Source organism: Xiphophorus maculatus, chromosome 5 (assembly GCF_002775205.1).
Source record: "Xiphophorus maculatus strain JP 163 A chromosome 5, X_maculatus-5.0-male, whole genome shotgun sequence".
NCBI classification, from domain to species: domain Eukaryota; kingdom Metazoa; phylum Chordata; class Actinopteri; order Cyprinodontiformes; family Poeciliidae; genus Xiphophorus; species Xiphophorus maculatus.
The window spans coordinates 21,748,456-21,775,740 of NC_036447.1; the positions used below are offsets into that span (position 1 = coordinate 21,748,456).

The 27,285-nt window shown below is 39.2% G+C and overlaps 2 protein-coding genes across 3 annotated transcripts; one reads left to right on the forward strand and one right to left on the reverse strand.

Moving 5' to 3' along the window:
- Window positions 1-545: 545 nt before the first annotated feature.
- Window positions 546-4,600, reverse strand: LOC111608676. Its single transcript, XM_023334361.1, has 6 exons — window positions 4,561-4,600; window positions 3,983-4,436; window positions 3,051-3,546; window positions 2,153-2,295; window positions 1,492-1,584; window positions 546-618 (listed from the first exon to the last, which is right to left on the reverse strand). Exons 2-6 carry the CDS (start codon window positions 4,396-4,398, stop codon window positions 546-548), a joined length of 1,221 nt encoding a protein of 406 aa, XP_023190129.1. The 5' UTR covers window positions 4,399-4,436; window positions 4,561-4,600.
- A 992-nt stretch (window positions 4,601-5,592) lies between these two features.
- On the forward strand, window positions 5,593-26,314 carry cc2d1a (coiled-coil and C2 domain containing 1A). 2 transcript variants are annotated; one of them, XM_023333859.1, is made up of 28 exons: window positions 5,593-5,825; window positions 5,924-5,993; window positions 7,207-7,345; window positions 7,654-7,757; window positions 7,930-8,163; window positions 8,271-8,580; window positions 9,578-9,687; window positions 9,768-9,840; window positions 10,362-10,463; window positions 11,011-11,138; window positions 12,539-12,611; window positions 12,708-12,847; window positions 13,193-13,280; window positions 14,455-14,531; window positions 14,662-14,757; window positions 15,767-15,880; window positions 16,092-16,150; window positions 16,354-16,470; window positions 16,966-17,039; window positions 17,125-17,183; window positions 17,269-17,420; window positions 18,214-18,304; window positions 18,383-18,538; window positions 19,038-19,169; window positions 19,246-19,372; window positions 20,457-20,533; window positions 20,631-20,678; window positions 20,759-26,314. In XM_023333859.1, the coding sequence occupies exons 2-28, from the start codon at window positions 5,937-5,939 to the stop codon at window positions 20,789-20,791; spliced, it is 2,970 nt and encodes a 989-aa protein (XP_023189627.1). In that variant the 5' UTR covers window positions 5,593-5,825; window positions 5,924-5,936; the 3' UTR covers window positions 20,792-26,314. The 2 variants fall into 2 exon arrangements, with proteins under 2 accessions (XP_023189627.1, XP_005805181.1); XM_005805124.3 differs by having other exon boundaries at window positions 5,593-5,761.
- The last annotated feature ends 971 nt before the right edge of the window (window positions 26,315-27,285 follow it).

A 27,285-nucleotide genomic window follows, 5' to 3' on the forward strand; every position in this document is an offset into this window, starting at 1 on the left:
CCTCTAGACAATCCTATCTATTGTCTAGAAGCTAACTGTGACCTCTGACCTGCACTGTCAACTTTCCAAATCCAGTCCTATCAACTGAACTTACCACAGGTGGAGTCCATTTATCAACATCTCAAGGATGATCAGTGGAAACGGTTGTTTTGAGCATCACTGACAAAAGGCTTTGATTAATTACAAAAATGTAATTTCTTGGTTTTCTATTTTTAATGCATTTGCGAAACACTCAAAAACGTCATCCTTCAACCAGACATTTTAATTAATAGCAGACTGGTAAATTTAGCCATTGAGACTGATTAAATTGTTGTAACATTAAAATACCTAAAAGCAGCAAATCGGTCCTCCTAGGTTAAGAATAGATTCTGGTCGTATGAATCCCATAGATTTATTGAGGATGAACTAGATCATCAACATAGCCAAAGCAAACATTCAGAAGAATGTGGAAAACTAGGGAAATACTTTGTGTCGTCTTTTGTACTTTACCAAGGAACTCTAAACGAGAGAAAAACATGAGAACAAAATCGTCTGGAAAACAGTCTTTAACGTACAGAGCTTCTTGAAGGTTTACGCCGCAGGTTCTCCAGTTCTCGATGGGCGACCATAACCTTTCGGCTAGAACAAAAAGGGAAAGAAACGGGGCTAAGCTCTCGCTTTTAAGCTTCATCATGTGTAAATAAAGATCCACTGTTAGAATCTTTAAAGCTATACATCAAGGGTTAAGATGTACAGCAACATTATGTGAAGCAAGGTAATGAAAGCAAATAGTTATTACCCATTTCTGAAAGTTTTGAGGTAGAGTTTTACCATCAGAACCAAAGTTATGTACAAGGAAAAATGCATATGTTTTTAGTTTATAACATAAAATGAAATACGTTGGAGGTTTGTGGTTGTAATGCAAAAAAGCTTAAGAAATATAAACACTTTGCACTTTATCTGTGTCACGTGAAGAAGAGACGAGGATAGACTGTCGGTCATCTACGTCCAAAAAAAACCTGGTTGCTGATCATGATCTCCTCTCCAGTGTTGGTCGTTTTGCTAGCAACCAGTACAACACTGAAGTTTCAACATGATTCACAGGTTTAAATTTCTAGAGGACAGTAAAGTTCATGGAGATAGTGAAGTTTATATTAACCCTGTACATCTCTTTAATAAATCATCTGACAACACAAAAGAGCGCCACCTGTTATGCTCTTGATGCTAACAGCCTCTCAGATTCCCTAAACTCAACAATTTCTCTTAGCAGTCACGTCAAAGCTTTAGTTGAAGTTTTAACAAGACAAGATTTACAGCTGGCAGAGCTACTGCAGCCAATCAGAAGACAGAAACACAGGCGACAAAGATCAAAGTACTGAAGGACAATAAAACACGTCACTCCCTAAGGAGTGAGGAGTCTGAGATGAGTTAAGAGGACAGAAAACATGACAAAAGTAGTAAAATGAAACATAAACGTAGATCAAATAGTTGACAGAAATGGTTTCCACTCACTTCAGAGAGGAGAGTTCTCTGATCAGTCCACAGATCAGCTCTGTGGCATCTTCAAGATGACCCGATGGATCAGGTCCTTCCTTCATTTCCTCACTAGATGAGAGCAAAATGTTGGTTAGATCATAAATAGGTGATTAAAGCCATTATTTTATAACTTACAAGCTTATTAAGCATTTAAATATTCAAATTCCAGTCTTTTGTCCACTTCTGTGAAGTCTTATGAAGGAATTTGCTTGCTTCTGACAAAAAACACTTTTTCCTTTCACTAAACTTTCCATTAACATGCTTGGATACAGCGCTCCATAAACATTAAGTTTCTTTAGCAATGACCCACCATGGATGACTGTCCTGGCCTACTAGCCAACTGTCAAGTCAGGAGTCTTATTTGTACTGACAACAGCACTACATAGCATTTCTGTATTAAATTTGATTTTAATAGGTTCTATATTTTTATTTTGTGAGAAAGTAAATTTTTGGTTTCCATTTGCTGCAAGCCAGGATCATTAATAACTAAAAAGCAAATGCTTTAAGTTTATCTCTTATTTGTGTAATCAATCAATGCTTGGGTTTCTCTTTTATAATTAAACTGCAGAAAAAAATTACTTTTTGACTATGTTCAAATTGTTCAATGCACCTGTATCGTCTTTGATTTTTTTCTTACATGAGAACAATGGTGTTGAGCTGCGAGTCCGACACGTAATCTAAGACTCCAGAGCCCGACGAGTCCTCCGGATTCCTGGTTGGAGCGCGCTCCGTGTGGACGACAGAGGGACCAGCAGCATCATCATCATCATTCGGATCACACTGTGCAAACACACACAGGGAGCTTTAAATAAATACAAAGTCTAGCTCTTTCACTAGAAGTGCTGGAGTTAGTCCACGTAGACAACACTCCTATGCAGTCTAGAGATAGTCCAAATGGCCTGAAGGATTGTAAGTACCCTTAAGTACCCTGGTAATGGCCTCAACGCATCTCACAGTTGCACAATTGTTCCTTAGACTTAGACTTAGACTGGATAATGCAGCACAACATCAGTTGCAAAAGGTCACATCTCTCCAAAAACACTTCATGTATGCTTCAAAACTAGACTGAAGAGCATTACCTACAGGAGATCTGATCTCCTGTTGGTATCATAGATACCCACCCCCAACATGGACTATTCACACTCCTACCTTCTGGCACCCACCCCCAACATGGACTATTCACACTCCTACCTTCAGGCCTGACGGTCAACGACCACATTTACAATTGAAGAATGGATGCTAATTTGAGCCATCAGAGCCATCAAGAGTCGTTGGTTCTTTTGGCCCTGTTTCAGTAAGTCTGGGGAGAAATCGAAAACCTAGTACCTCTAGTGTTCTTAACACAAATGATTCAGAGTTGGGTTTTATCTGTAAATATTACATCAGCTCCTGAGCTAAACGCTTTAATACTTTTGTTCTAAACTCCCAAATCCTCCACTATCCATTCCTTCTTACTGTGCATTTAAATGACAGAAAACCCATTAAAATCAGCCAAAACAATCATTTTCAGGGTCAACATCAGGTCTTCTACTTACGCTGTTACTCATCTCTTGGGCAGTGGGAGCCAGTGAAGCCTCACAGTTCAATTCTGCAGATTGAGTCGCTGCAGAGGAAGCTCCTTCTTCACCACCACCACCATTCCCATCAGTCACCTCCAGTTTGCTTTCATCTGCTGTCCCGTTCACACTGCACCTGTGTGGATGAGCCGCGTCAGAGTCACTTTCCTCCTCCTGCTTTGCAATGAAAGCGTGGAGAGAATTTGTTTGTTCTCTTGGGGACAAATCTTCCTCTGTTTTGGTTTGGATTTCAGGCACTAGAGCGACGTCCTTGACTTTTGGTGGCTGCAGGTTCTCCAGATGTTTCTCTTCCCCTTCCTGTGCGAGTTGAATTGGTTCTGTGTTGCCATTTAGTTCTGGATCAGTCAGAGATCCGTCTTTAGCCTCAGAATCTCTTTCCTCTGAACATCCTGGATTACTTGTGGTACCGGTTCCGTCCGTGTCGGTCACAGAACTGTGGACTTCGGTTTCAGCTCTGCATTGAAGGTAAAGGTTAAGGTAAAAATGAAAGAAGCATATTTAAAGGGCCTTGCAAAGGTATCTACATTTGTACTTTTGTTGCATTTTGTTACTTTACAATCACAAAGTTCAGTATATGTTACTCGGAATAGAAATATACATTATTGTCTCATTTCTTTTACTAATAAAAATGAGGCATTTATTTAAATTCATCTCCTTCTATGTACTGATACTCCTAAATGAAGTATACTGCAATAAAGCACCTTTTGAGGTAGGCCTGTCAAAATAACAAATTTTGCTCAACAATAAATTGTCCCAGAAGTTATTGCGATAATGATACAATTATTGCTTTGGGACCATTTTCAAAAAATATCATTTCAAGATATATGTAATGTAAGCTAATTTCTTCACTTCATAATATCACGGAAATTGAAAAAGTAAAAAACACTGACTGGTGATCATCAGGCTGTGGCTCTTCCTCCCTTTCCTTTCTGACGTCTGCTGAGGCATGAGGAGGTGTGGAGTGTAAATAGTTTGGGGGGACATCGTCCTCTGAAGCTAAAGGCTCAGCGGTTTCATCACATACGGATTTTCCTGCGCTCCCTGCTCCCTCCTCCACACTCTCCCGCTGCTGTGCCTGTAGAATGTGACTCCGTTCCGTCTCTGTCAGACCACACATACCCATCCTTCGCTTCTTCTTGACCGGTAAACCCGCCGCCGACTCCTTGACGTCCGCCGTGCCGCAGCTGGGCCTATTGTCGTTGGTGTCTTGACTTCTCTTCAAGTTGGAGCGTTCCTCTCCGACCACTTGCTTCTCCAAAACATCGCAGTCGGGTTTTCTGTCGTCTTCAGCGGCGGGCACAAACATCTGGGGTTGGCCTGGCGATCTACTACATTCTCCTGAACCTGTTTTATTTCCGTTGGTACAATCATTAGTTTGTTCGCAGCAGGTCTCCAGCTCAAAACGATGGCTGGGATCACAGACAGTGGTCTCTTCTTTCCCATTATTTGAGACGTCTGTGGCATCTACCTCTTCTGAGTTGTTTTCATCTGCTTTTGAGAGACTGGACCGCTCCTCTCCCTCGTGCTGTATATTTGGGACTGCTGCACTTTCTTGGAGATCAGTCTGCTGCAGCATCTTATCGGCTTCTTTAATATCTCCTTCTGCATCCTAATAATTAAAGAAAAAGTCTGACTTGTCAGTTTGTTTAAATGTAATACCATTAGAAGCTCTCTTCAAGTCCTAAATGCCTTTGGAAGGGGAACAACCTGGACCTCCTGTGTCTGGGAGGATTCATCAGTTGGACAGGTCCTTTTCTTTGACATCAGGGACCGAGTCTGGGGTGGAGCCATGTCCTCTTAAAACATACAAAAACACTCCTAATCAATTAAAGACAGTAGAGCTGAAACAATTAATTGATTATTGAAATAACAGTCAACTAGTATAGTAACAGATTAATTGTTAACTGGAGTTCAAAAACATATTTGATGGGTAGGGACTGAAAATACGAGATTAAAGATACTCCAATACCTCTAAACAAAAGTCAAACAACTGCACTGAATTTCAAACCTTTTCTCTTTTTTTTTTTTTTTTTTACCGTTGCTGTTAAACTTTGTTTTCCCTTAGGTAATTTTTGCCAACTAAAGGAAAGAAAAAGGTTTATTTAAAGATATGACAGAATACAACACAATGCAAACAAGTTTTTTTTTAATTTTACTTTACTAACCATCAAATAATGATTTTTAGGGCAAACAAAGCAATTTACACCGAAAGAAAATATTCCCCAAAATATTTGAGCATGCAGCAAACCAATTACTCCTAGCTAGCTCAGAGGAAAATTGTCGTGAACATAACCGGCATCTTAAATTAAGTTATCAGTTGAGCTCGAGCGAAATTTCGTCTTTTTTTTCTACTAAGTCTTTTAATGTTAAGGCCTATTTTTTTTTTAAACTTTTTTTTTCACCAACCTGAAACTGCTCACCTGAGCTGCGTGTGCCTTTAACAGGACCAAACGTCACTGCTTTACGTCAACTATGGGCGTGTTTTCGACCAGCCGTAAAGCGCCATACAGGAAGTCATTTACACGGCGTACTGCTCTTGTTTTGACACTTCAAACTAAGCGTTTACACATAGGAGTGCCCGTCTTTGTTATCTGGCTAAAGTTGTACGGAAGGAGTTTTAAATCTGAGTGACCGATCTGATCAAAGCAGCATTGACTTGAGCTGTGAAGGTAAAAACAGCCAGTCAGAAAATGCAAAAGCTGTGAGGTTTCTTTTAGCTGGAAGCTAACAGAAGTAGGGACGCTAATACGATATGTGACAGTTTGGATAATTTTCTTTGCCGCATTATTTCAAACAAAGGGATTTAATTATTTTAACTCGGTTTTTCACAGGTGTTTACAGCCCATGAGTCGCAGCAGGAACCCTCCTCCCCGGGGTCAAGGGGCAGCCAGAGCCAAACAGGTAATACCTGTCATATCCCATAGCCAAATCTGTAAATTGTGCCTGAAGTTAATTCACTGCTAGCCAATAAAATTATCTCCTGGAGTTAACTAAATGAAAAACTGTCTAGTGGAAAAGTACTGCGTTGATGTTTCATCTGACAAGAGATTGGAGGTATTTTTAGTCATGGAGAAGATGTGTCTGATTCATAAGGTTTAAATGATCGGTCAGTATTGAAAGGAGATGAAACAGCTAAAGAGACGGCAAACAATACTGGAATTAAATAAAATCAAAACGTGGAAGGATAGCTGAGGCAGAGCTCACCAAACACCACAGAAATGTGTGAAATGTAGATTTAAAAAAATGGGTTTACACTTAACAACAATGTAAAAAAAAAAAAACATCAGTAAAATACAAGATGCCAGAACTAACAGCTGTGGATCCTACAGAAAGCTACTTCCATGCCTTGAACCTTTTATGTTGGATAGAAAACTTTTACAAATTGAATGACGAACTGAACTAAATGCACTGTTTGATAACTGGGATCATTTGGACTGTATGTGTGATTGAATTGAAATAACTTTTTTGTAAAGTAACTTGAAATGATGTGTTGTGAATTGGTGCAGTATAAATATTCTGAATTGAACTAAACTAAAAATTTAATTGAATTACTCAAAAGCGGACTCTAATTACTATTTGGACAATTTCTGAAATCAGCTGGTTGTCAGAAATTTTATCTTGGCGTATGAGAGTAAGAGAGGCTTAAAAAACAAATACATGCAACTATTTATTTATTTTTATTGTTAATAATAATAATAATAATAATAAAACAGCATACTTTATGTTTATCTCTCACATAAAATTCTAATAACATTTATTGAAATTTGTGGTTATATTCTGGCAAAATGTGGAAAAGTTAAAGGGTGTGGCTACTTATCGAAGGCACAGCAAGGTTGTAGTTTATTTACTAAAAAAATGTTTTGCTTTCCCATCAGTGCTAAACATTTGATTGTAGGACCATGGAAAAATATTATAACTCATCAGATATTTTTGGGATGAGTGTGAAAATAGTTCCTGCAGCAATTCAAACAGTTCAGAATCCTGACTGAAATCAAATCTGTGCTGTGATCAAAGCTTAATGTGGTCTAATGTGCATTTAAAATGATGTTATGTTGAAGTAGAGAATATTAGCATTACATGCAATTCAGTGGCTCTCCTGCTGTCTGCCTCTCAGATGGGGCTTCTTCTCGACCTTACCCCGGACGCAGGGATGGACGATGATGGAAACGACGAGGACCTGGAGGCAGAGCTCCTCAGTTTGGTGGGAGGAGGGAAAGGAGGGAGACCACAAGGGAAGAAAGGGGACGGAAGATGTGAGTGTACTTCTCTTGCATTTTACCGACCGAGAGATAGCAGGGAAAATATGAACAAACCCGAGGGATTAGAGAAAACTTTGGAAACCAAGACTCAGTTTATTTCTCTTAAAGAATGAAAAGGTAAGAAACTCTTTGTTCAATCGATACGGAGAGAAGAATGTCCAATTCAGAGGGAAAAACCACAGAACATCAGTGAAAATCAAAGAGAAGGACAACGACTGTGACCTCACTTTAAAGATCATTGATTCATCTTAAATGACTCAACAGTAAACCTTCTTGGTTTGTTTTTGATTATTTCTTTTCAGCTCCTGTTCCAATGTCTGAAATTGAGCGAATGGCGGCTCTGTGTATGAAAGATCTGGATGATGAGGACATGGGAGACGAAGATTTGGATGATGAAGACCTGTTGGTAAAACACACACTTTTCATCAATTTTAGACATTAAAAATAAGGTCTTAAGTCATATTTCTGGGCACTTTTTGAATTACTCACAGTATCCCACATTTACCTTTTTGTTGCCGTAATGATGCAACTCTTATCTCAGTTGCTTTGTGTATTTCTTTTTCTTGCTCTGTTCACAGGCAGAATTAAATGAAGTGTTGGAGGATGACGAGGCGGCCACTCCTGCTCCAACGCGTCCCGCCGTCACTCCCACTGTTCCTAAAGTGAGCGTCTCTTCTCCCAGCGCTCCCGGCGGAGCGTCAGGGTTGGAGTCTCGCCTGTTGGAGCGCCTTGATATGTATCAGAAGGCTACAGCCAATGCCAAGGCTGCAGGCGAGACTAGTAAAGTTCGAAGATATGACAGAGGGTTGAAGGTAAACTGATAAAACGAAATGGAAAAATTTCCCATGTGCAACATTATGGTTCTCTGTTTATATACAGATCGACTCTGTGTGTTTATGATTGTCCTCTCTAATTGTAGACGTTGCAATCCATGTTGACGTCTGTGAAAAAAGGGAAGCCAATCAATGAAGAGGAGATTCCTCCTCCGGTTGCCATTGGCGCAAAATCAAATGGTCCAGCCGAGCCTGAACCTGTTAAGGAACAAGAACCGCCTGCGCTGATTCCCTCCCCTCCTTCTAATCAGAAACCAATGAGGGAGCCGGCGCCAGAAACTCTGAACACTAAACCTAGACATCTGACCCCTCCCCGAAAACCAGCTGCTGCCATCACCCCAGAAACACCTGCGATCTCCCCCCTGACGCCCAGTCAACCTGACGCCCAGCACTCAGGTAACTGGGAACACCTTTCACAAGTCTTTCTAAGTATATTTAGTCAAGTTTCTAGTCCAAATGTATTATTATGATTGAGATAAGACAAACTAACTCAAAAGTATCAGATTAATAGTAACTATTTGATTGTTGAAATAATTGTCAACTAGTTTAGTAATCGATTAACTGTTAACTGGAGCATCCAGGTAAAAAAAAAAAAGTCATTTTCTGAAAGAACAACATAGTCAGAGTGGTAATTAAGCAAAAACTGTACAAAAAATATTTACATTTTGCATTTAAGATGAGCTTCACCTGGTACAAATTCAGTGAAAAATGTGTTGTATTAATATCCAATTATTAATCAATTAATTGAAAAAATAGTCAACAGATCAGCCCTTCACTATACTGATAAGTCAAGCAGAAAGGACTGAGCTTTTCACATGCTGATGTCATAAGTATGTTTTTTGCTACAAATGATCAAATGTTCAACTGAAGGATCCTGTGTTGTTGCATTTTGGACTATAAAATGTTTTCTTTTTTTTTTCATTTAAAAAGGAATTGAATTGTTTATTTGCATTTTAAATGTTCCTGATATTGTATAAAAAAACTTATACAATATCAGAAACTACAGATAAAAATCTGAATATAAAAATAATTAGCTCTATTGATAACTAAAATAATCATTAGATGTGTCCCTACATGTAACTTTTTAGCAAGCTATAGGAGCTTGTTTTAAGTCGATACTTTCTTAATATTGATAAATAACTTGTTCCACTGACATGTTTTCACTTAAAACAAGATATTAAAACAAGGAATTTTGGACTTCAAACAAGCTCCTATGTCTTGCTGAAAAGTTAGTTTTATTTTATTTCAAGTGTATTAATATATTTACACTAGAAACTAGACTATAAATACTTGGTAAGATTTCATGTTATTGCTGTGTAGAATCACCTAGTCTCCGTTACAGCTCTCCGTCTGACAGGAAACTAACTTGTATTTATAATTTCGCTCTGTGTAGAGCTGAAACAGGCAGTGCTGTCCAGACAGAGGGAGTATAAGATGGCTGCCATTCAGGCCAAGCAGAGCGGTGACATCAACCTGGCCAAACAGCACTACCTCACTGCCAAGGTAACACAGCCGCTCTGGCAGATCTGTTTGCTTCAAAATTAAAGAGAGTCAACGAGATGTTCTGCCCTCCATGGTTGCAGAAGCTCGACTCGTTGGTGGAGGCTGTGGACCGAGGGGAACCAGTGGAACTGAGCTCGCTACCCCCCCCTCCAGGTGAGTCTGTAGCACTGCAGTTAAAATGAGAAAAACTTGACAAATATCTCATTTGAGGTTCAGGCAACAGGAGCAGATATCTTTTCTGTTATGAATTCAGGATTAAAGACTGGAGCCAGTGCAGGACACTTTATCTTTTACAGTTATTATAGGACACATAAGTATTAAAGTAATGGCTTCTTTTAGACAGAGCTACTGGTTATAAATGTTGATTTCATCACCAAGTTTAAATGCTGCAGCCAAGCTTTATGATTTATTTGTCTTTGAGAGTCAATACTGTCTTTTATACTGAAGATATTTAGCATTATTTGATGAGTTGCAGGTATAATTGAGCTGAAATTAAGTAAATAAAAGTGCTCAGTGCTCCTGATTTAGATTTTATCAGTGCTTATTAAATAATAAATTAACTGATTTAGCTCATATTTACTCACAATGTTGCGGTCAGAGTAATATGCCACCTTTAAGTTTTTGTTACTAAGGTAACCAGTACTTACTTTTTGCACTGTTCTGATTATCTGCAGGAGATGCAGTGGAGCAGCAGAGTGCACCTGTTCCTCCTCAGACGTCTGCCAAACCTGCTGCTGCTCCTGCTGCTCCTGCACCCACCCAGATAGCCACCAACAGTAAGATCCTCCTTTCTCAGTGGTGCCTTTTAAATACTTCGTGTTCACTATTTTCTTATGAAAAAATCTATAATCTTTAAATAAATGTACCTAAAATTGCACTCGTATAAACTCACACTGAGATTTGAGTGTATTTAAAAAGTATTATTTTTGTTTATTGTTTATTAAAGTTGATCAGAGGATAAAGGATTTTGTTCTATTTTTTTCTCAGTATATAAGATTTGAAAAAATAATCTATTTTCTCTTAGCCAGACAAACATTAATGGCAACTGAACAGGAAGCTAATCAGTTCTGATCAATTGCAGAATTTAGCCACCAGGTGGCAAGATGAGAACATTTTGTTTACTTTAGTCAAGACAAGAATCAAAACACAAAACCTTTCATAAAGGGAACAGGGTTGATGATATTTTTAAGGTATATTAACAAACATGCATGGGTTCCGTGTTAAATGTTTGAGTGGTAGCTCAAATGTTGTCTTTGAGCTGTGAAAACAACATAATCATGTTAAATTTAGCATCCATGAGCATTTGTGTTGGTCTTTTTACAGACCTTCCTGCTCCCAGCAGCGTGGCAGAGGCCCTGAAGCAGAGGATGGACTTTTACAAGCAGGCAGCAGAGGGAGCCAAGAGCAAAGGAGACGATCGGAAAGCTCGCATGCACCAGCGGATTATTAAGGTATCCTCAATCCTTTTTAAAGGGAATTTCTTTTGTTTTTCCCTCCCTAAGAATTGATTCATTACTTTTACTTAAACTGAATCAAATAAACCTTACATGGCCTGTGTGACTGACCTTTTTACTTTTGTTTTGTTGGCTTGGTATCTTGGTGGTGTATATTTGACTTGAAAGATTATAGTGTCATTGTAGGACATTATAGTCAAGGGTAAATTGATGAACCAGAAAAATGAAGGGAAATGTGTGAAAAATTCCTAGAAATCTTCAAGGTTTTGTTCATTTTTTTCTCTCAATTCTCTCAATTAAAGGAGAATGCTTTGAAAAGCAAGTGAGCTTTTCAAATTAATCACATTTGAAAAGCTCACTTGCTTTAAACATCTCACAAAATTAGCTATTTTATCAATATAACTTTTTTGACACACTGGGGCAAATTTACAAAGCTAACTGTGAGTCTTAAAGAGTTCCCAAACTCCTTTCTGAACGTCTGTTATTACATATCTGAAATTACATGCAGAGGAAGATCTGCTCTTGGGCTGTATCAATTGGACAAATGGTCCTCTCTGTGTTAACATAGTTTACCTGGTTTTAGATGAAATGTCACATATTTCGGCCTCATATTCTGTAAACCTAAGGAGTTTGTGTGAAAAAATACCACCGGCTGAAAGCTGGTGGTATTTTTGACATGGGATAAAATGAAGAGCGGGGACGGTGCATTGGGTCAGGAATTTCACAGAAGATTGAAGAATTAATTTTTCTGCCAATACATCATTTTTCAGTTCAATCAATGCTTTTTATTTTTGAATGACTCTGTTAGATTTTCTTTTGCCTCTGCGGCGTTGCATTAAAATTTTTAGATCACCTATTGATTTGGAACGATCTTAGTGTGATTCTTGCCTCAAACCGACAGATGCTGTAAAGTTTTGAGGATTGCGTTGTCAAGTCTCGTCTTGTAGCTCACTGCAAGAAAATATTTGTCTGCATCTGCTGTGTTTGTGACTAAAGCAACTTCAGCAGAGTTCCTGACTAGAACCGAGGTGCAGATCTATCTCGTATCAGCAGGAAGTGATTTACCTGGCTGGATCTGTGTCTGCTTTATGACTATTGCAGATGTGAAGATGTTTGTAAAATCAATGCATGAATTTTGTACAAATTATTTTTGAAATGTGTTCTTGGAAATAGTCTCCACCTACAGAGTGGGTTTCCATGATTTCTACTGAGATTTGGCTGTATTGATGAGATTTTTTGTTTTTTTTACCCGCCTATTTTTCCAATTCTGAGTTATTTGCTTGCGTCAGTCACTTTGGTTTTGTTTGCCTCCCTTTTTCTTTCAGTAGCGAGCTTCCCAGAGTTTTGTTTTAAGTCAAAACCATCCATGATTTTTTTTTCCTTTTTTCCCCAAACAGCAATACCAGGACTCCATCAAAGCTCACAGCGCAGGCCGACCTGTCAACCTGAATGATCTGCCGGTGCCTCCTGGTAACTTCCTGGATATTTTGTGTCAGGTTTTGACTCCAGTTGTTAAGCTTTGACTTGTTAAGCTTATTTGAGTGTTTGTGTGTGTGTTTTCTCCAGGCTGTCCTCCTCTCCAGGGCTCAGAGGGGAGTCAGCAGAACCTGATAGGTGTCCTGGAAACGGCTATGAAAATAGCGAATCAGGATGCCGACGCAGATGATGATGACGATGATGAGGATGGACAGAAAGAGGCTGCCAAGGTGGGGATGAAAAAGATGGAGAGCTGCACAAACGGCCCAAATATCCCAGTGCAGCCAGGAAATCTGTCTGTGGATTAAAGAAAGGAAAGCTTCATTTGGTGCCATTTCAGCTCCTGCAGCTTCAAAGAAAGTTTTTTTTTTTTTGCTTTTTATCAGTATTGTTTCCTGCTCTGCACCTCCAACCAAGCACTGCAGGATTGCTTGGTTGTTTTATGATCTGTTATGACAAAGCAGTAACTACAGAACCAGCTTGGTAGATTTGTCTTTATTCCAAGCTATGACCATAGTTTAAACCATTCTGCTTGTGGAGGTATTTTTTTTGTCTGATGATTTTCCTTTCTGTAGCCTGCAGTGCGTCCACCTGTGCAGAAAGCAAAGTCTCCGGCTCCCCCAATCCCTGCAGGATCCTCGGTTCCAAAACTGGGACCGAAAGGTTGGTTCAAAACTCTGCATGTTCTACCTGCAGTGCCTTAATAAAATAAACACTTGAAATTTTACCATGTTGTGACATTGTAACGATTATCTTACTAATCATTTATTCAATCAATCAGATTTTAAAATGACATATTCTATAGATTTTTCATTAACTACTTAAAGCTGTTTTATACAATGTTAGAAATGCATGTAAGCATTTCTAACTATTGCAAATAAGCAAACAAAATAAATTTTTTAAATACAAAAATTAACATTTTATTGTCAAAAATGAAGAAACATGGCATTACTGTAATGAATTTGAAGCGAGTGAAGCTAAAACTATGCCATTTGAGGAGTTTTGGTTAAGACATTTGCAATGATTTTTTTGTAAATCTAAAATGGAAACGCTGGAGATGACGGTGCAAAGAAAAAGTCAAAAAAAAAATTATGGACAACCCTGAGCATCCTCTTCATGAGACTGTTATAGAAAAACAGTTTCTTTAGTCAGAGACACCTACAAATTCGTTGTGATACAGACTGCTACAGAAGATCTTTCCTGCCCACAACCTCTTTATTAAATGAGCTACAACAACTTCACATTTCCCTTTGGGCTCAATAAACTGTTTTTGAATTTGAATTAAGTTTGAATTAAAAAATGTGCAGTTTTGGCATAATTACTGCTCTGTAATTATGGTAATCTTTTCTGAAAATGACCTTTTTTTTAGTTTGTATACTCCATGTGATAATTAATCGATTGCTAAATTCATTGACGACTTTATTTCTGTAATAGATTCATCACAATTAATTACTAATCGTCAGCCCTAATAACTTTTAGCATCAATTTATTTCATGTGAGTTACCACAAAAAGCATCGTGAATCGGAAACAGAATGGTTTAATTTGAACCAAACTTATTTAGAATAGCTGGATTTACACCGAGATTAAATTACACTCTGTCAATTGGATAACTTCTGAAGGCAGTTGCTTGCAATAGATTTTCTTTAGGGGTGTCAGAATAAGGGGCAGGAATGTTACTTCCTGGTTGCTCAAGCACAGGAAATGCCAATAACGTGGCATGCCAAATGCCAAATGTGGAAAGGTTCCTGGGGTGTGAATAGTTTTGCGGGGTGCTGCTCATGTGTGAAATGTGTCATAAATCTAAAAACCAGATTAATGTTCTCACTACATTTTCAGCCCAGCAACAGGTAGACTTCCTGTTGCTAAGACGACAGGCCTTTTTGCGTGCAGCTCTTCGCTCCAAACAGATGAAGGTGAGCTACAGGCTGTTTATTTTTTCCCCACCTGTTTGGTGTTTCTCTGCTGTTTGTGGACATTTTGTTGCCTGTTCTTGACAGTCTGCTGTGCAGCAGTGGATGTATTCACATAGTTGGTCGTTTTCAGGACATGACTGGAGCAGCACAGCACCTCAGACATGCCAAAGGACTGGAACCCATGGTTACGGCTGCAAAGTCTGGCCTTCCTGTTGACATCACAAAGGTTATAAAGATTTTTGCTTTGGCTAATAATTCTTACAGCTGCACTCAATGCAAAATAGAAACAAGATGGCGGAAAGTGAGACCTTTTTAGACTTAAGTTTTCTGTCTCTGCTTCCAGATAGAAAGCTCTGTTGTCATCTGTCATACATTATTATTCCACCTAACACATTTCATCCCAAGTGATTTTTTTTTTCTTTAAATCCTATCCGACTGTTTTATTCAGCTATGCTTCATATAACCTATTGATTTGTCTGACTCAGCCCCTCCATGGATTTACCCAGAATGTTGTATTTCTGTTTGTCTCATTATCAGCGGGACATCACACAGGTGTCAAACCGGATGCTCACTTCAAACCAACAGGAAAAAAAAACAATATTTGAATAGATTTCAAAGATGCCATGACGTGTTGCAAATAAAAACGTTTTAGCTTGGATAGTACAGTGGCTTATGTGTTAAACTACTTGATTGCCAGTATTTGATCCGACATAACAGCCAAAGTACGCAGAGGGATATCTCTGATATATGTTTTTTTTTTTTTTTTTTTTTTTACTGATGTGAGAGGCCTTTCAGACAAGAGGCAGACAAACAAAATTTTCCAAATTGACAGGTTTAGACACGACACAAAGAATTTGTCTTTCAATAACCCATTTTGTGTGGTTTTCATAGGAAATATGATTATAGACATCCAGAATTTTTTTTACAAAAGCAGACTTTATTGCCCCCATTCATTAAACTGGGCTCAATACTGGAAATTATGACTTGTATCTTGTTCTTGCTGCTGAGGATAAACAAACATGTTCTACTTCAAGAAACTAGAAAGACGTAAAACACATTTAAATGTATGCTGCCCTCTGGTATTTTCAACAGTTTTGGCCCATGTGGTAAAAGCAATTTACACTATAGATTTAGTGCTGTTTTGTTTTTGTCATGTTCGTTACGTGACTGTTTTTGGAGATTCCTGTTTCTGTTTTTAAAGACTTTCATCACATTTTCTCACTACTTTGGATCAGATTCCAAGCGCTCCGGTGAGTGAGGAGGATTATTCCCTGGGCCGTTCCCGGGCCTCTCCTCGCTCCAGTGAAAAATACCAAGCACTCATGGATCTCCTACGAAAGCAACACGAGGTTAAAACCTTTTCATTTAAAAGTCTGTTGTATAAATATTCCTTCACATCACCTTTTAAAATGCTTGCCCAGCCTCTTAATGTTATTGGGTTGTGAATCTTTTTATAAATCTGTAAGTTATTTTCCATTTTCTCCACATTTTCCGTCCCTTTGCTAGCACATGCTTTCTTAAACCACAATCTTCTTCTTCTTGTGTCTCGATGTGAAACAGAAATGTTTGGACCTCTCTCAGCAATTCACGCTCATGGGCAATGTAGGCGAGGCTTTGAAGTAAGGAACATATTTTCACTTCTCCTTTTTCCCTCATATTTACACTCTGAAAAGCATCATGCGTTGATTTTCAAACACTCAACATTTGTTGGGTGTAACAATTAGCACGGTCTGTCACACTGCGCCTTGACAGCTGTCTCTGCTGACTTCAGATGTCTTGCCGTCAGTATTTGTGCGAAAGTCTCTCTTGTGTCTCCCCTCAGGTCTGAGAAGCTGGTTGAGGAGACTATGAAGTACATAGAGCTGCTGAAGAATGCCCACGCCAAGGGCCACCCGGTCCCCAAGTGCCTCACCCAGGAGAGAACCTTCAACTCCGCAAAGTAAATCGGTTTCATCCCCATCAGATTTTACTCTTGTCTTTTTTATATTTAAGGATTGATCACTGGGATTCTTGAGGTTGAATCCATCTAGGATTAGTTTCCTAAAGAGACTACTCATAGTTTGGATAGCAAAAATGTTGTCTTTAGTTATAGAAATGTAAAAGAGAAGTCATGTTTTATAGTGAGATGGTCATACAGTTAGAAACGGATGGATTAAGTTAGATAAATATGCCGGAAACAAATAAAAACATTCCATTTCATTTTGCTTATCATTTATTTCTCTTCCAATGAAGCAGGGTTTTAATTTAGTGAAGTATGTTTTGGTCCTGGAAATGGACTGCTTTACCTCTGTGCTGTGGGAGCTGAGTCAGAGTGACTCATTGTGACTCAGTGCATCTCTGTTCCAGCATGATATCAAGCTAAAAGCTGCGTGACTCATAAAACAAGCTAAATTATTTGGCTTTTATCTTGATTGGTTGTTTGTCCGTCACACAGGATCAACTCCAACCTGTCTCCCAGTGACCTGGTACTGTACATCATCCGAGGCATCAACTTGCCGGCTCCATCAGGTACGGAGGACGTATGCGTCTTCGAGGTAAGCGCTTCGTAACCTGGTAAATCTGAGGCCATTCACACCGAGCTCTGACTCCACAGGCGTCTCTCCTAATGACCTGGACGCCAGCGTAAAATTCGAATTTCCCTTTCCCAGCTCGGTGAGGCTCCGTCTTTTTCTCGGCTAGTTGTTTTTAGTCGGTGTTGGCTGCACGCGTCTGTGCTGAACGGTGCGTTTGTGTGTAGGAGGACGCCCAGAGGGACAAAACCGGCACGGTGAAGAACAGCAGCAGTCCAGAGTTCAAAGAGCAGTTCAGACTCAACATTAACCGAACCCACAGAGGATTCAAACGGGTTGTTCAATCCAAAGGCATCAAGTTTGAAGTCGTCCACAAGGGGTAAAACTACTTGCAGTGTCGTCGAAATGTCAGGAAAAAAATACACTACTCAATAAAATACATGCAACTGAATAAAAAAAAGGCAATGACTTTAATAAAACTGACTAGAAACAAGTTAAAACAAAGAGACCCCAGGACGTACAAGGGCTGATGGGACCGTAAATATTCAAAATAAGTACACATATTGATTAGCGGGTTGTTTCAGCTGCTGAAGCCACATCTAATTTATGCTTTAATTCAGACCTCAGCTGCACTAAGAGCATCTGGTTGGATTAGAGGTGGGCGATATGGACTTAAAGTTTTGCGGTACTGTTGTGATAACAATAAAAGTGACAATATGAACCATTTATAACTTCTCTTTTAAGTAACTGTATGGTTGTGACTGCATGACAAAGCGATTATAGCCCAACAAATCCTGCTCTTGAAACACTTTTTCATTTGTAATGCGCTTTTTTATAACTAAGTCACATAAAAAACTGATTTCTATCACTAAACTGAGCACAGAAATGGCATCCGTGGAAAAGAAACCCCACCTTTTAGGATGAACAACATAATCAAGTCTTGGCTAAAGCATGCAAAGACTTACTGTCAATGCAGTAATTGAATGTAAAGGAACTAAAATAGAGGAAACTGATTCAACATTTAGTAGGAGATGATTTAGAAGCTCTTAAAAGTTCTTCTTCAGGCTCAACAGGAAGTTTCTAGAAAGGTCAGCAGCTGCATTCCTATTGATCACCAATCAATGCATGTTGTATCTTTTGCCATTTACTTTCTCGTCCCCGTGTTTCTGCAGAGGTCTGTTCAAGACGGATAGAGCAGTAGGCACTGCTCAGCTGAAACTAGAGGCTCTAGAGAACCACTGTGAAATCAGAGAGATCATAGAAGTAAGCGTTAATGATCAAATGTACAGCTCACACAAGCATTTGCATCGATTCTCTCTGAGAGCACGTGTGTCTGGACAGGTGATGGATGGCCGTAAAGCTACCGGTGGGAAGCTGGAGGTGAGGGTGAAGATCAGAGAGCCTCTCTCAGGAGTGGACCTGCAGCCGGCGACGGAGAAGTGGTTCGTTCTGGAGCCGGTGTCGCCGCTTTCTCCTCCAGAGAGGCAAAAGGAGCGAGTGAGTAGCCAACAGTTTGCCTGACCGGATAATATAAGAATCAATAAAACACAAAGGCTTTTGCTTCACGCTCTAACATTTTTTAGTTTGGCGCTAGAACGAATATCTTGAAGAAGAGACCAAGTGCCATGACGTCAGAGAGAAGATGTGTGAGAATATAGAAGAGAATTAGATTACTAATATCTTATCAAAACAGGGCAGTTGGTGTATTTCTGCAATAAGCCCTCCTGCAGAAATCGTCTACGTCTCACCTGAGTCTAGCAACGTTACTGAGTCTTACAGTAACGTTCAGCATCCAGAATATAAGAAATGTTTTTTTTTAATACTTTTCAAATAAAGTCAGACAAACTGACTTTATTTGCATGTGCTGGACTGTATCAACCATACTTCTGCTTAGTTAACTATTACTGATCACCTCTAAACGGAAATAACTTACAAGTAACGTGTGAGGATAATCCATGTTGATGAGCTGGGTTTGTTTTTCCTCTGTTCCTGTAAGGCTCCAGCTCCTCAGTCGAAACCCAAACACGAGTCGAGCGGCAGAAGCAGTCGCCCCGACGGCTCTCCTCCTCAGTACAAACTCCACAGCTTCAGCCTCCTCAACTACGACAAGGAGCGGCTGGAGAGGAAGGTTTGTGTAATCCAAGCCTGTGCGCAAGACATCTGTTTAGCCAAGGTCTCACTTGCTCATTACTGAAGTCTTTCAGATTGCAGATTACCGGAAAAACCATCGCGATCCCCCATCTGACCTCATTCATCAACACAAAGAGGTCACGCACAGGCTGCGCTGGCAGAAAGCTCAGCTGGAGCGAGCCTCTCCTGCTCTGCTGACAGGTAGTGCAGATTCATAGCTCAAAGGTTTATCCACACACTCATCTCCATGTGCATCAGACTCATCCTATGGCTTTAGGTGTTATACAATTTAATTCTGTGTACGTAGCTCCTTTGCGAAGCTTGTGCTCGGTCACTTTCACGCTCATTTCAGGATTTCTCATTTGGGACGTGAGCGAAGGTTGCACTCGCCCCACGCCAGGTCTCAGATCAGCAGAAACGATTGAGCTGTGTCCGAATTATTACTCCCGACTACTGCATGGCAGGCGCAGTGAAAGATTTCAAGTGATATGTTTATTCTGGGTCATTTGTAATAGTTTTCTTGTTTTTTTTTTTTTTTTTTTTTTGGAGCTTGCAGATCTCTTTTATTTAGCTGCATGAATATGAAAGCAGTAGCCTCAGTATCATAGGATACGTACTGTATGTCACATAAAATTTAAAATGTAGGCCTTAAAATGTCTTCCATTCATTTTTAAAAAGTAAGTTTAGCATCAACATGTTAATTACAGGTCTTTAATTTTGTCTTAATTTTCCATATTCTATGTTTCTGTTTCTTGCGGGACTTTTCTGTCAAGTAAACGTTTGAGTCGCACGCAGACTTCTTCATTGGATTCTGTGACTCCAGACAATTGAAGCTATTGCTAACTGACTGCTAACATACGTAGCCTGGGTGTATTAGCTAGCTAGCTTTTTTGCAGCTATCGTGAGTAAGTGATAATTTATCGCCAGTTGGCTGGACAAAGTTCATACGTTTCTGTGGAGATGTAGGTCTTAAAAAGATGAGGGTGATGAATGGAGCATTTATACTAGTCTTAAAAAGTCTTAAATTTGAGTTGATGAAACCTGGAGAAACCATGGTAAAAATCCTCAAAATTTGCTTCTGTGTGACAAGTCTGTAAATGTTTAAAGGCACAAATGCATTTGTGAGACACTGTATCATTTATTTATTTTTTATTAAACTTGCTCAAACATCTAGTTTTGCCATCATATCCATGTCCTTGATGAGTGTGTTTGCATGTTGTGACTGTAACGTTTAATCATGCCGTTATTTTTAATTATGTTACCCGTGTTTTCACAATATGTGCAGAGTATGAACACGTGCTGCTGCGCTTCGTCCAAGGACTTTCTGAGTCTGTGAAAAAATACTCCAGCCAAGGCAACAGGGTGAGTGTGGGCGGGTCAGGGTAGTCAGATTTATTTTTTTTTTCCCCTCTGGAAAACATTTTCATTCTCCTTTTCTTTCTTTTTTTTTTTTTAATAGGAAGCCGCAAAGGATGCCCTGGGAAGGATGAAGATGGTAGAGAGTGAGGTAATAGTGGAATAAAACCTGTTCCACTTTGCTGCCTGTGAGTCAAATGTACGTAGTTATACGTTGTTTCTGTCGTTCAGCTGGAATCCCTAAAACGAAAACGCACAGGATGAAAAAACAGTGAGGTGGAGACTTGGCTGCAGTACTGTTATCTCTCTCATTCACACTCTCATACCGATGCTACAGAACGCACCTTCAGCGTGACAATGTTGTGTCCAAGACAGCTGGATGAACCAAACCTCTCCTTCCTCTGTCTGTCTGTATGACCTGTTCAACATCTGGGCTGTAACTACCAAGGGAGGCGGATTTTAAAGGAAGCATTTAGAGGCATGATGGGGGAGAAGAACATGCTGAATTATTTGCACTTATTAAAAGAAACACTACAGAAATTTGCAATCAGTTTTGAATGATGTGGGAGAAAATCTATGTAGGGATTTTATGTTTTACATATGATACCAGCTTTTTTTGGTGTTCTCAAATGACCAAAAATACAAAAATATATATTTGTGTGTGTGTGTGTGTGACCTGAGGTGTATTGAACCAGTGGATTGGGGTGGAAGTAACCCTTTCTTGCGGCATTTTCCCTGTGTAATGAGCTTAATCTAATCTGTCTGCACCAGTGTTCCCAGATTACAGTAATCTGGTCTGTTTGGAGTTTTCCGATATGGGGAGGAAAGAAAACTTGAAGGAAAAAAAAAGAAAACAGGGCTCCGGGGTGTCTGTGCTTACATCCCATAATGAGGGATTAGTTTGTGTGTCACCAAGAAGATGACTAGAACAAGACGTTGAGACGGTGTTAGAGGGAGGCAGGAAGAGGAGTTTGGGTTCCTCCTCCATCGTCTGATGTGTTTTCAGGTCTTTTCCTCCTGTGGTTCCAGTCTGAACCTCAAAATTATTCATACCTCCCAGAGATTTAGATCCAAAATTATTTTCCTTCCACCAATGAGTTTTAAAATACAACAAAACTGTGCAAAAGGGGAGTATCGATTTCGACTATAATATGTTTTTGTATTTAATTTACATTTTATTAAACATGTCATATCAAAAATTATTTACTCCTCTCTAAATAATCCTTAAGAAAAATCTTTATGGGCTTTGCAGCAGTCAAACTCTTCTTGTACTGTAATTTCCATTGATTATTATTGGGATTATTATTGTGGTGAGCTTTAAATCTGTGCAGTTTGAAGTCCTCCATGCCATCACCCTCATTTTTTAAAATTTTTATCTGCCTCTTTATCTGTCTGGCTGCGGCGCTGCAGAATGTGAATATTACTACCAGTCAGAAGAAGCATGTTGGTAAAATTAAAATCTTGTTTAGATCTAAATCTGCCAGGGGTATGAATAATTTTGAGCCTAGCCTTGCATATACTCATCTTCAGCCTGGATGTCATTCAGTTTGGCATTTTACTGATTTATTTTAGTCATTCCTTTCTGTTCTGGTTTTTAAAAACCAGAAGTTGGAATTTGTTGGGATGTTTTTTAAATCTAGAAATGGTCAGAACGTCTCAAATATGAAAATACAAACTCCCCAGTTTCATTGCGGAAAGCCTATATTTTATTTTTTATCTGGATATTTGACCGCTCTGCTTGTCAGAATTGGTTGAACTCAGTTACATTTGGTGGTTTCCTGGCTCAGACTTGCTTTAGGGCGTAGCCGCTAATGTTCTGTAGGATTGACGGTTTGGACCATGCTAGATCCTGCTTCATCCAGTCTAAAGTCAGTTTTGATTTGTTTGGGATCTTTGTCCTGTTGGTTGGATACCTGGCTGATAACTTGAGATGATAACTTGTCCACTTGGGCCAGTTTCAAGGTGTGGGTTTTGAAGCAGTGGCCAGTAGTGTGGAAAGTGACACTGGTCTCTCTTATGATGGAGGTTCTTGGGTTGTTCCTCTACCTCCTAAAATGTCGGTTTGGGTCAGATGGTTAAAATTTAGATAAAGTTGTATTCCAACAAGACAGTAATGCCACAATCACATCAAAACTGGGTTTGAAACGCTGACATCAATCTTCCTGGGCGACATTTCCAAAGCCATTGAATGTTGGTGGACTTTGCTCAAAAGCTCCTCTTGGCATTTCCCCCAGGAAGGGCCGTCACTTATCAAGCCAACATTATGCTGGACGCTTATTGATGGCTACAGAAAGTGCTAAAACTCAGCTTGTTTTAAACGTTGAAGCTGCACGTTGTCATACTTCAACCCTGGTAGACGAATGTCCCCAATAAGACGAGGCGTAGAATCAAAAACTCAAATGAAAGCCCCCTAATTAACTGCTGGAACGGTTTTCGGAGGCTTATCCCAGCTTGAATGTATTCACGCTGTCGGACAACAATTCATTCTTTCGGCTGTCTATTAGAAAATAACGAGCAGCTGCTGCATCTTTTGCCGCTGGTTTCTGTGGTGGCGTTTTGCGAAAACCAGACCGCGTCCAGCTGAGATCGCTGGCAGCAGCACAGCGAACAGAGAGGTCTGACCGCGGGAAGGCTTTGTGTCGGTGTGGTGAGGTAATTGCTCAAATAATCCTTGTTAAAAGTCGGAGCTCGGAAATCTCCCTAAACTTGGATAAACGTTTTTAGTTGCATAGTTTGAGATGGCCATTAAATGACAAAAGGCAGTCTGTTCACAAAGCTGCTGATTTCCATTCACTCCAGGGTGTCGCAAATAACTTTACAGACATTTAAACGCTTGTTTTGAGCCAAATGCGACGGCGTTAATGCTTCGCTCTCTGACGCATGCTTTCAGTAGTGCAGTTTAAATGCTGATTAATCTGAAAAGCTCTGCATTAGGAGATTTAGATGCTGTGACTTTGACTAGCATTAATGCAGACTCTATGGATCAGCTGTGCTCCAAGGTTTTCTTTAAAGTTTTTGTATCGCAGAAATAAATGAAGGATCACCAGATCTAACCAAAAGTCAGTTTAGAGGTTGGTTTTCATTTACATTGTCAGTCAGAAGTGTGCCTGCTCTGATAATACTCATATGTGTTGATTGTAGGTTGTTTTTTCTTCTTTTTTTTTTATTAAGTATTTTTGCCAGGGTGGAATAATTTTTAGCACAAGTTGGAATTTCTTGTGGATTTTCTCTAATCCATAAGGGTCACACATTAAGCAGACAGGAACAAATTTGTACATACAACCTCATAAATGTTGTGTGGCGAGCTGCAAAGAAACAACATGCTTTTCTTACCAATCAACCAGCTTCCAGCAAAGTTCTGATCCGATATTTGAGCAATTTTCTTATCTGTACTTTTAGGAAACTTATAAATGGGACACTTTCCTGGGATAGACCAGCTTGTGAGAAAGCCTTATGTTAAAGCTGCAATATGTCACTTTTATAAATTGTTGGTTTCTTACATGTTTTTTAAAGCTCTCACTATGTTGTGACAGTATAACAAGTGTGGAAAATCACACTCCTTTTCCCTGCGATCATGCTGCCATTTGCAGAAATACACTGCTCTGTCAGGAACAATCAATCAGAGCCAGGAGGAGAATCTTAGCGCTGTCAATCATACTTGTGTATGCGCTGTTCACAACCTCCATGTTTCTCTCTGGTACGCTACGGCTTCTTCAAATCAGCAAACCCTGCCATGAATGTTCAGGCTACTTGGCATGACCGCCAATCATGGCGAATAAACGGTTTTTCTGGAGCGGAAAGTTGTTTCTCTGCCAGTAGCGCATTTAGAAGTGTGTACACAAAGTTCATTGACAACACTAAAACCTTCCTCCTGGCTCTGATTGGTCATTTTTGTCCAGGAGTGGTTCTTTTCTTCAGACGACAATAGAAGGAGCTTTTTTTCCCCATTGATTGCCTGTCTCATTATGCTGACACGACAAAGTAACAGTTTTAACAAAAATGTAAAACAACATTTTGTTTATAAAAGTTACCAACTGCAGTATTAACTGTTCTAAAACCAACTCCGATGTAGGTTGGGGATCAGTTTCCTGTTTGAACACCCGATGATGTCCAAGCTTCAACCCTCTAGCTGACGATGTGAGGTTAACGCACAAATCACTCCATCTGATTTGTGCGATACACCAATACAACTGGTAGTGAAACATACTCTCACCATGATTCTGCCACCACCGTGCTTGACTGTTTTAAAACTATTTAAGTAGAATCGTAGGACAGCCTAACAAAAGTCCTGGCCCCATCCTATTCAAAACTGATGAACTGTCCTCAAAAGCAGAGTCCGTGTCAAGAAATCAACCAATGTAACTGAGCCGTTCCTGGCACAAGTGACCTTTATGCAGTCAGAATGATGCCAGAAAGTGTGCAGGACATTCAACCGGATATTAGTGGTGGTGTGTGTCTGCGTGTAAAATGTTGCTCTTGTGTGGATTTGACAAAAATAGTTGTTTTGAAGTTGTGTGATGGTTTCACCACGTTGAAAGAACTCTTCAGATGCATCATTAAAAGCAAAACCTTCATGTTTATATTGAGCATTATTTTGACCGTGACTGTGCATTTGTAGGGTTACTGATAGACTTGATGCTTCACATTTAGCAAGAATGAGTCTCCATACTTTGTGTGTCTGCACTGATGCCCATTTGTTTGGATGTGGGATTTATTTTAGAAGCTTCCATGTTGGATGGTGGAGATGATAATCTGACGTGGCGTCTGTTTTTGTTGTCTTAAAAGTCGGTGTGTCCTAATACTGCAACCTGAAAACGGAATAGTAGGAGGAAACGCACACAGGAATATCTTCTTCAAAATTCATCAATATATAAACTTTATCTTCATCAAGTAATGGCAGGAAACAAATCTAAAAAAAAAATGCAGCATACTTTTTAAATGGTTCATCGTTCATTGTCCTAAACCTAGAAATATCCTTAACCAAAACGCATCAACCATCAACCAACCATGATGAGCTGTAGCTAAAACAGTGTTTTCTAATTTTGCTTGAATTCAATCAGTGCTCATGTAGCGCTTTGGGAAAGTCCTGAACACTAAACGTTTTTTTTCTGGGCTAAAACTGCTTTTGTTGCCTCATTATGGCTCATTTATAGCTTCGTTGCAGCGTCATGTAGCTCAGCACTTGTTTTGTTTTATTTATTTATATAGGTAGATAGGTAGATATGTATATCTGTGTACCTTTAACCCCATATTATCCCTAACAATCACTGCACTCCTCATGTGACCTCCTGGCCTCTGTAGCTATCCTGTTTTCATGGCAACAAGCTCATCAGCATTCATGGTGATGGGACAGCAAAAAGAAAGACATCTGTAAAAATGTGTCCTGCTGGTGACTCACGCTCCTCTCCTGCATTTATACCAGGCTACACACACACACACACACACACACACTCATCCTTACTGTAATTGTTTGGTCCTTCACTCCTGTTTTTACCCCCTCTATGTCCTAAAAGCTTGTTTCTCATTATGCTTTTTTTCTTTTGTTAAAATAACTGTATGAAACATATTCCTCTGTTGGTAAAACCCTGATTGTTGTTTTGTTTTTTTGTCATGAATGGGCAATCAGTACAAATGTCATATTTTTTTCACTAACTAAGTTGCTCTATTTATATATTCCAGGTTTTGGTTATCAGTGCAGCTCAAAAGTAGGAATGTTCCTGATTCTTCAGGCTTTATAATCTCATGTATGAGGTTGGTTTTAAAACGAATAAAACGGTGAAAAAAGGATTCTCTTGTCCTGATTTTTAATTTCTTTTAGCTAAAGGGAAATCTAACTTTATTGATCAGTACACTTGGTTTTTGGTTTTATTTTTTATTTTTTTACATGCATGGTTCTGTGGAAATCATTGATCCACTATTGTTTACGTTTTTCTCCACCCATTTCAGGATGCGGTTTAAAATTTTCTTCAGTTTTTTTTTCAGGGTACATTTACTTCCCTGAGCTCTTGCACCTTCAGTCAGATTAGCTTCTAAAGGTTTCCAGGTTCCTTTGTAAACTAGAGCTGCACGAATTGCTGGTTCTTTTAAATCCCATCTTTAAAAACGTTTTTTATTATTATTTGATTATTTTAAGCCGATCTCCATATTTGCTGCCGATTTTGCAGTTGCTAGTTGTATTTTATCCCTTATACATCACTAAATTTGTTTCAAACTTGGACATTGTCGGGCCCATTTTACTGTATTAGGTAATATATGATGCATCTGAAGAGCTCCAGTAAAACTTTCAGACCGAACTTCATAAACTTATAGGGATAGTCAATTTCCAGATGGATATTAAAAAAAAACCTTGTTGCTGTTAATTTGCAGTGTATTTACTATAAAATGTGACCGTTAGTCCAAAAGATGCAAAAGTTAATGTAAACCAGTGAAGTAGAAAGTAAAGAGTAAGTAGAAAAATAGCTTAAAAATTAAATTGTTTCCTTCCATAGAGTCAGGCTTTTCTGCAATAGGATAATCTTTTGTATTTGTATCTTTTTCACACTTGAAAACTGATCTTCACTGCCCATTTAATCAATCAGTGCTTGATTTATCCTTTTTTATATATACAGGAGATTGTATCAAATGTTTCAAACTTTACATAAACTGAAAAACATCATTTTCCCTCCACCTTTAAATCCTGGTGTACTTTACATAAAACCACATGAATTTGGTGGTTATAAAGTGACAAAATGGGGGGGGGGGTTATATTTATTTTCATA

Excerpts from the sequence above, each read along its gene's own strand:
- cc2d1a (XM_023333859.1), top strand. The coding sequence starts at position 5,937 with ATGAGTCGCAGCAGGAACCCTCCTCCCCGGGGTCAAGGGGCAGCCAGA. Across the intron at positions 8,164-8,270 it reads GATATGACAGAGGGTTGAAG|ACGTTGCAATCCATGTTGAC; the intron begins GTAAACTGATAA and ends CTCTAATTGTAG. Across the intron at positions 17,040-17,124 it reads CAACTTGCCGGCTCCATCAG|GCGTCTCTCCTAATGACCTG; the intron begins GTACGGAGGACG and ends CTGACTCCACAG.
- LOC111608676 (XM_023334361.1), bottom strand. The coding sequence starts at position 4,398 with ATGTTTGTGCCCGCCGCTGAAGACGACAGAAAACCCGACTGCGATGTT. Across the intron at positions 1,585-2,152 it reads CTCAACACCATTGTTCTCAT|TGAGGAAATGAAGGAAGGAC; the intron begins GTAAGAAAAAAA and ends GCTCTCATCTAG. Across the intron at positions 619-1,491 it reads AGAGAACTCTCCTCTCTGAA|CCGAAAGGTTATGGTCGCCC; the intron begins GTGAGTGGAAAC and ends TTTTTGTTCTAG.